General features: G+C 61.9%; 1 protein-coding gene across 1 annotated transcript in view; it reads right to left on the reverse strand.

The window, feature by feature from the left end:
* LOC121275147 (telomerase protein component 1-like) overlaps window positions 1-8471 on the reverse strand; it is a gene marked incomplete at its 3' end in the record, with an annotated part of 29897 nt that extends 21426 nt beyond the window's left edge. The window contains exons 1-4 of the mRNA XM_041182566.1: window positions 8359-8471; window positions 3231-3355; window positions 1623-1722; window positions 234-389 (exon numbers count right to left, since the gene is read on the reverse strand). Of these exons, the coding sequence (XP_041038500.1) occupies window positions 234-389; window positions 1623-1722; window positions 3231-3355; window positions 8359-8469 (492 nt within the window). The remainder of the gene's footprint in view (window positions 1-233; window positions 390-1622; window positions 1723-3230; window positions 3356-8358) is intronic.
* Between the last annotated feature and the right edge of the window lie 216 nt (window positions 8472-8687).

Genomic DNA, 8687 nt, shown 5'->3' on the forward strand with positions numbered 1-8687 from the left:
ACTCACCCTCACCACCCCCGCCAGCCGCCGCCCCTTCTCTACTACTCCCCACGGACCCCCATTCCCCATCATCCCCCTCCCCCCTCTACCTGGGAACTCTCACTCACCACACTCTGCACCCCCCATCCCCCTCGCTGTTATTCCCTCTCCTCCCCACCCCACCGATACTCACCCTCCCCTCTCCCACTGCCCCCCCCCCCCCCCCCCACCCGTGCCCCTCACTAGTAACTCACCCTCACCACACTGGCCGTCACCCAGTTCCAAATTCGGACCTCGCCGGCCCAGCTCCCGGCGGCGAGCAGCTGCCCCTCGGGGTGAAAGGTCACACAGTTGAGGGGGTGGGGGTTGGCCAGAGCCAAGTTGAGCTTCCCTGGGGTCACCGTCCAGACCTGTAAAAGGACAAGATTTGTTCGGTGTGGTGAGGGGGGGGGGGGGGGGTGTGCAGTGGGGGCTGCGGGTGCATTTAACCACACTGCCAGTGAGGGCAAGAAGACTTGCTTCGAACGCAGAGGGGGTTTCACCGCAACCGGCTTCACGGTGAGACTTTTAAATTTGTCATCGGGGTCACGCATTCTTAATATAATTTTATGGAATTATTTATCGTGGTGGCGCACACTCTGCGGTGGGCGGCCCCGCGGGGAGGGCTCGGAGCACTTGACTCCGGACCCCGTGAGGTCTCTCGTGGGCGAGGGAGGTCCTCCCCCCACTGATGACCACCGAACCCACCGCAACCCACCCCACCTCCCTCCCCCCCCCACCCCCCACCAACCCCACCGCACGCCTTCGGCTGGCGAATCAGTACCTCGATGGCTTTCCGGCCGTACCGCTGGAGACCCTCGGGGTCAGCCAGCCCGCACACCGGGGAGACGCAAAACCAAAACGCCGACCACGAGATGCCGAATGCACAACCGGCGAGCACTTGCTGATCAACCCCGAGCGCGCCGGTAGCGATGCGAACAGAATTTAAGGTCGCCAAGTCGGGACCCTAACGCTGCTCGTGTAGGCTTGCTGGGGGGGTGGGTGGGGTTGGGGTGGGGGGGGGGCAAATGTCCATTCGCAGGGACGCGGGGCTCTGCAAACCGAAAGGAAATTGTTCAAGCCTTGCGGCTTCTCTGAACTACCCGGGAGCTTGGGCAGCTTGGAGTCCCCCCCGAGCCCCCACCAGCCCCCACCATCCCCCCGCCGTGGCTTCCTCCCTTGGCGACGCCTCGGCCAATCAGAGTCAACTTGGCAACCAATCAGCACCCTTTTCCCCCGTGCTGTGAATTGCGGTGGTTGTTTGAAATTTGGCATTCTTGTGTTTGTCCTGACCAGGGCAGGAGGGAAATGACAATGTGTGAGTCTCTCACTCTCGCTCTCTCTTTGCAGGGACAGTAATGAAGACTGGGGTTGCAGAGCAAGCTGTGCCCTTCGCCGAGCTGTTCCGGTGCAGCTACAAGACCGGCAGCTCCCCTTGCCTGCGCCGCTCGCATCCCCCGAATTGATACTTTTAAAAAATTTTGCTGTTGGCCTGCGGTGTAAGCTTGTCCCTCTGTGGGTCAGCACGTACTGCGGGTACGAGGTAAGCGCGGAAGCAGAAGTGACTGAAAAGGTGCAAACGTTCACACGCGCACAGGAGCTACCTTCACCGCTCGATCCCAAGAACAGGTAGCCAGGTGTTTACTGTCAGGGCTTAGCGCGCATCCTGTTATCCTGTCGCTGTGTCCGTCCACCAGCAGCAGCCTGTGGAGACAGAGGGAGACAGGGCGTTGGACTCTGGAGACTACAGGTGGACATTAACTCTGTATCTGACCCCGTGCTGTACCTGTCCTGGGAGTGTTTGATGGGGACAGTGTAGAGGGAGCTTTACTCTGTATCTAACCCTGTGCTGTACCTGTCCTGGGAGTGTTTGATGGGGACAGTGTAGAGGGAGCTTTACTCTGTATCTAACCCTGTGCTGTACCTGTCCTGGGAGTGTTTGATGGGGACAGTGTAGAGGGAGCTTTACTCTGTATCTAACCCTGTGCTGTACCTGTCCTGGGAGTGTTTGATGGGGACGGTATAGAGGGAGCTTTACTCTGTATCTAACCCCATGCTGTACCTGTCCTGGGAGTGTTTGATGGGGACAGTGTAGAGGGAGATTTACTCTGCATCTAACCCCGTGCTGTACCTGTCCTGGAGGTGTTAGATGGGGACGGTGTAGAGGGAGTCTTACTCTGTATCTAACCCCGTGCTGTACCTGTCCTGGGAGTGTTTGATGGGGACAGTGTAACAGCTAATCTATTATCCCCAACACCATGAGCTCATAACTTGTGCTGTAACCTTTTATGTGGCACCTTACCGATGCCCTTCGGAAATCCAAATACGCCACAACTTCTGGTTCCCCTTCATCCAGCCCGCTTGTGCCATCCTTGGAGAACTCTTAACAAATTTGTCAAATACAATTCTCCTTTCCCAAAACCTTGTCGGCTGTCTGATTGTTTTAATGATTTTATAAATGCCTCCCTGAATGATGGATTCTAGCATTTCCCCGACTCAATGCCTGCCTGCCTCCTGGATGACAGGACGCTTGGTATCGGGGGGGGAGTGGAGGGGTTGGCGGGGGGGGGGGGGGGGGGGGGGGGTTAGTGGAGGGTAGGGTGGAGGGGGAGGGCAGTGGGGTGGGGGATTCCTCCTGTCTTCGAAATAGCGGTCGTGGGACCTTTCACATCCACCTCAAAGGGCAAACGGTGTGCATTATAGTGTAAAGACGCACAGGTGAAGGGCACTATTCAGCTTAAGCACCTAGAGCACTTATAAAGAGAGACCGCTTGGACACGGGACAGGAAGTGGGTAGGAAGCAGGCTATGTCCTGCTGCGTTCTGTAAACAAACGTATTATTGAAATTGTTGGTGTCCAGTTTTATCCTTCGCTGACCTGGCCTGGAATCAGGGCCCTCGATTGAACGTTTCACCCCAATGATGGCCCTCTCCAACAGTGCAGAACTCCCTCGGTCCTAGCACCGGGAGTGTCGTCCCTGGACCTCTGGAGCGGTGTCACGACCTCCACGACGCTCTGACTCAGGAGGCGAAAGCGAGCCCCACATGGGGACGGCCGGCATCTTCTGCCGCCCCCCTCCCACCCCCCCCCCCCTCCAACAACACAAAACCATTGGGGAGTTACTTGGAACAGGGGGCCCAGGTGCCTGTTCCCACCCCCCGTTTTCTCGCCGCCCCCTCCCCCGCGTCCGTTCCAGCCTCCGCCCCACCCACCTGCAGCCGTCCGCCAGGCTCCACGTCTCCAGCTTGCCGTCGAAGGAGGTGACACAGAGCGCGCTCTCGCCCAGGAAGGTGCAATCCGAGATCCGGTCGCAGCTGCTCGCCAGAGACCTCAGCTCCTGCGCAGGGAGAGGGAAACCTCCCCTGAGGAAAATCGGATCGCTTCCCTCTGCATTCCCCACCCCTCCTGACCCCACTGCCCCCGCCTCCACCCCACTCCCCCCACCCCACTCCCCCCACCCCAATCCCCCCGGCCCCACCCACTCCCCCCCCGACTCACTCCCCCCCGACCCCACTGCCCCCGCCCCCACCTCAACACCCCCACCCCACTGCCCCCACCCCTTGGTCCTCCCCGCCTTCCCCTCTCCCAATCACTGGTACTCACCCCTACCCCCAAATCCCAGGTACTCACCCCCTCCCCTGCCCTCAACCCCTGGTACTCACCCCCTCCCCTCAATCCCTGGTACTCACCCCCTCCCCTCAATCCCTGGTACTCACTCCCTCCCCTCCCCTCCCCCAATCGCTGGTACTCACCCCCTCCCCTCCCCTCAATCACTGGTACTCACCCCCTCCCCTCCCCTCAATCACTGGTACTCAGCCCCTCCCCTCCCCTCAATCCCTGGTACTCACCCCCTCCCCTCAAAACCTGGTACTCACCCCCTCCCCTCCCCTCAATCCCTGGTACTCACCCCCTCCCCTCCCCTCAATCACTGGTACTCACCCCCTCCCCTCAATCACTGTTACTCACCCCCTCCCCTCCCCTCAATCCCTGGTACTCACCCCCTCCCCTCCCCTCAATCCCTGGTACTCACCCCCTCCCCTTCCCTCAATCCCTGGTACTCACCCCCTCCCCTCCCCTCAATCACTGGTACTCACCCCCTCCCCTCCCCTCAATCACTGGTACTCACCCCCTCCCCTTCCCTCAATCCCTGGTACTCACCCCCTCCCCTTCCCTCAATCACTGGTACTCACCCACTCCCCTCCCCTCAATCACTGGTACTCACCCCCTCCCCTCCCCTCAATCACTGGTACTCACCCCCTCCCCTCAATCACTGGTACTCACCCCCTCCCCTCCCCTCATCCCTGGTACTCACCCCCTCCCCTCCCCTCAATCCCTGGTACTCACCCCCTCCCCTCCCCTCAATCCCTGGTACTCACCCCCTCCCCTCCCCTCAATCCCTGGTACTCACCCCCTCCCCCCAATCCGTGGTACTCAGCCCCTCCCCTCCATCACTGGTACACACCCCCTCCCCTCCCCTCAATCACTGGTACTCACCCCCTCCCCTCCCCTCAATCCCTGGTACTCACCCCCTCCCCTCCCCTCAATCACTGGTACTCACTCCCTCCCCTCCCCCCAATCACTGGCACTCACTCCCTCCCCTCCCCCCAATCACTGGCACTCACTCCCTCCCCTCCCCCCAATCACTGGTACTCACCCCCTCCCCTCCCCCCAATCACTGGCACTCACTCCCTCCCCTCCCCTCAATCACTGGTACTCACTCCCTCCCCTCCCCCCAATCACTGGCACTCACTCCCTCCCCTCCCCCCAATCACTGGCACTCACTCCCTCCCCTCCCCTCAATCACTGGTACTCACCCCCTCCCCTCCCCTCAATCCCTGGTACTCACCACCTCCCCTCCCCTCAATTACTGGTACTCACCCCCTCCCCTCCCCTCAATCACTGGTACTCACCCCCTCCCCTCCCCTCAATCCCTGGTACTCACCACCTCCCCTCCCCTCAATCCCTGGTACTCACCCACTCCCCTCAATACCTGGTACTCACCCCCTCCCCTCCCCTCAATCCCTGGTACTCACCACCTCCCCTCCCCTCAATACCTGGTACTCACCCCCTCCCCTCCCCTCAATCACTGTTACTCACCCCCTCCCCTCCCCTCAATCCCTGGTACTCACCCCCTCCCCTCCCCTCAATCCCAGGTACTCACCCCCTCCCCTCCCCTCAATCACTGGTACTCACCCGCTCCCCTCCCCTCAATCTCTGGTACTCACCCCCTCCCCTCCCCTCAATCCCTGGTACTCACCCCCTCCCCTCCCCTCAATCACTGGTACTCACCCGCTCCCCTCCCCTCAATCCCTGGTACTCACCCCCTCCCCTCCCCTCAATCCCTGGTACTCACCCCCTCCCCTCCCCTCAATCACTGGTACTCACCCGCTGCCCTCCCCTCAATCTCTGGTACTCACCCCCTCCCCTCCCCTCAATCTCTGGTACTCACCCCCTCCCCTCCCCTCAATCTCTGGTACTCACCCCCTCCCCTCCCCTCAATCCCTGGTACTCACCCCCTCCCCTCCCCTCAATCCCTGGTACTCACCCCCTCCCCTCAATCCCTGGTACTCACCCCCTCCCCTCAATCACTGGTACTCACTCCCTCCCCTCCCCCCAATCACTGGCACTCACTCCCTCCCCTCCCCCCAATCACTGGCACTCACTCCCTCCCCTCCCCCCAATCACTGGCACTCACTCCCTCCCCTCCCCCCAATCACTGGTACTCACCCCCTCCCCTCCCCCCAATCACTGGCACTCACTCCCTCCCCTCCCCTCAATCACTGGTACTCACTCCCTCCCCTCCCCCCAATCACTGGCACTCACTCCCTCCCCTCCCCCCAATCACTGGCACTCACTCCCTCCCCTCCCCCCAATCCCTGGTACTCACTCCCTCCCCTCCCCTCAATCACTGGTACTCACCCCCTCCCCTCCCCTCAATCCCTGGTACTCACCACCTCCCCTCCCCTCAATCACTGGTACTCACCCCCTCCCCTCCCCTCAATCACTGGTACTCACCCCCTCCCCTCCCCTCAATCCCTGGTACTCACCACCTCCCCTCCCCTCAATCCCTGGTACTCACCCCCTCCCCTCAATACCTGGTACTCACCCCCTCCCCTCCCCTCAATCCCTGGTACTCACCACCTCCCCTCCCCTCAATACCTGGTACTCACCCCCTCCCCTCAATCACTGTTACTCACCCCCTCCCCTCCCCTCAATCCCTGGTACTCACCCCCTCCCCTCCCCTCAATCCCAGGTACTCACCCCCTCCCCTCCCCTCAATCACTGGTACTCACCCGCTCCCCTCCCCTCAATCTCTGGTACTCACCCCCTCCCCTCCCCTCAATCCCTGGTACTCACCCCCTCCCCTCCCCTCAATCACTGGTACTCACCCCCTCCCCTCCCCTCAATCCCTGGTACTCACCCCCTCCCCTCCCCTCAATCACTGGTACTCACCCGCTCCCCTCCCCTCAATCTCTGGTACTCACCCCCTCCCCTCCCCTCAATCCCTGGTACTCACCCCCTCCCCTCAATCCCTGGTACTCACCCCCTCCCCTCAATCACTGGTACTCACCCCCTCCTCTCCCCTCAATCCCAGGTACTCACCCCCTCCCCTCCCCTAAATCACTGGTACTCACCCCCTCCCCTCCCCTCAATCACTGGTACTCAACCCCTCCCCTCCCCTCAATCACTGGTACTCACCCCCTCCCCTCCCCTCAATCACTGGTACTCACCCCCACCCCTCCCCCCAATCCCTGGTACTCACCCCCACCCCTCCCCCCAATCCCTGGTACTCACCCCCACCCCTCCCCCCAATCCCTGGTACTCACCCCCTCCCATCCCCTCAATCACTGGTACTCACCCCCTCCCCTCAATCCCTGGTACTCACCCCCTCCCCTCAATCCCTGGTACTCACCCCCTTCCCTCAATCCCTGGTACTCACCCCCTCCCCTCAATCCCAGGTACTCACCCCCTCCCCTCAGTCACTGGTACTCACCCCCTCCCCTCAATCCCTGGTACTCACCCCCTCCCCTCCCCTCAGTCACTGGTACTCAACCCCTCCCCTCCCCTCAATCCCTGGTACTCACACCCTCCCCTCTCCTCAATCCCTGGTACTCACCCCCTCCCCTCCCCTCAATCCCTGGTACTCACCCCCTCCCCTCCCCCCAATCACTGGCACTCACTCCCTCCCCTCCCCTCAGTCACTGGTACTCATCCCCTCCCCTCAATCCCAGGTACTCACCCCCTCCCCTCCCCTCAATCACTGGTACTCACCCCCTCCCCTCAATACCTGGTACTCACCCCCTCCCCTCAATACCTGGTACTCAACCCCTCCCCTCCCCTCAATCCCTGGTACTCACCCCCTCCCCTCCCCTCAATCACTGGTACTCACCCCCTCCCCTCAATACCTGGTACTCACGCCCTCCCCTCCCCTCAATCCCTGGTACTCAACCCCTCCCCTCCCCTCCCCTCAATACCTGGTACTCACCCCCTCCCCTCCCCTCAATCCCTGGTAATCACCCCCTCACCTCCCCTCAATCCCTGGTACTCACCCCCTCCCCTCCCCTCAATCCCTGGTAGTCACCCCCTCCCCTCCCCTCAATCACTGGTACTCACCACCTCCCCTCCCCTCAATCACTGGTACTCACCACCTCCCCTCCCCTCAATCACTGGTACTCACCCCCTCCCCTCCCCTCAGTCACTGGTACTCACCCCCTCCCCTCCCCTCAATACCTGGTACTCACCCCCTCCCCTCCCTCCCTCAATCCCAGGTACTCACCCCCTCCCCTCCCCTCAATCACTGGTACTCACGCCCTCCCCTCCCCTCAATCACTGGTACTCACCCCCTCCCCTCCCCTCAATACCTGGTACTCACCCCCTCCCCTCCCCTCAATCACTGGTACTCACCCCCTCCCCTCCCCTCAATCACTGGTACTCACGCCCTCCCCTCCCCTCAATCACTGGTACTCACCCCCTCCCCTCCCCTCAATCACTGGTACTCACCCCCTCCCCTCCCCCCAATCACTGGTACTCACCCCCTCCCCTCCCCTCAATCACTGGTACTCAACCCCTCCCCTCCCCTCAATACCTGGTACTCAGCCCCATTACTGCCCCCACCTCCCCACGACCGCTGACAAATTGCTGGTGCCTTCCCCCTCCCCCAGCCCTCCTCCCCGGCCTCACCAATCACTGGCACTCACCCCCCACCCCCCCCCCACCGCCGCCCCCACCCCCATTTCCACAGCCTGGCGACCCTCGTAGAGAAGAAATTCCTCCTCGTCTCCATCTCAAGGGGGCCTGTCTCTCCCGGGGTCTCTGTGAGGTTGCCCCTGGTTGACCTACCTGTCCGCTGTCCAGGTCCAAGACATGCAGGCTGCCCTCGCTGGTGCCCACCACCGCTAGCCGGCCAGAGGGCGAGATACTCACGCAGTGCGGCACCGTAGGAGTCATCATCACCTTCCTGAGAGAGGGAGTGGAGGAGGGAGAGAGAGAGGGGGAGAGAGAGAGGGAGTGGGGGAGAGAGAGAGGAGGAGTGGGGGCGAGAGAGCAGGAGTGGGGGCGAGAGAGCAGGAGTGGGGGCGAGAGAGCAGGAGTGGGGGCGAGAGAGCGGGAGTGGGGGAGAGAGAGCGGGAGTGGGGGAGAGAGAGCGGGAGTGGGGGAGAGAGAGCGGG

This window comes from Carcharodon carcharias, unplaced genomic scaffold, assembly GCF_017639515.1.
Source record: "Carcharodon carcharias isolate sCarCar2 unplaced genomic scaffold, sCarCar2.pri scaffold_1090_ctg1, whole genome shotgun sequence".
NCBI classification, from domain to species: Eukaryota; Metazoa; Chordata; class Chondrichthyes; order Lamniformes; family Lamnidae; genus Carcharodon; species Carcharodon carcharias.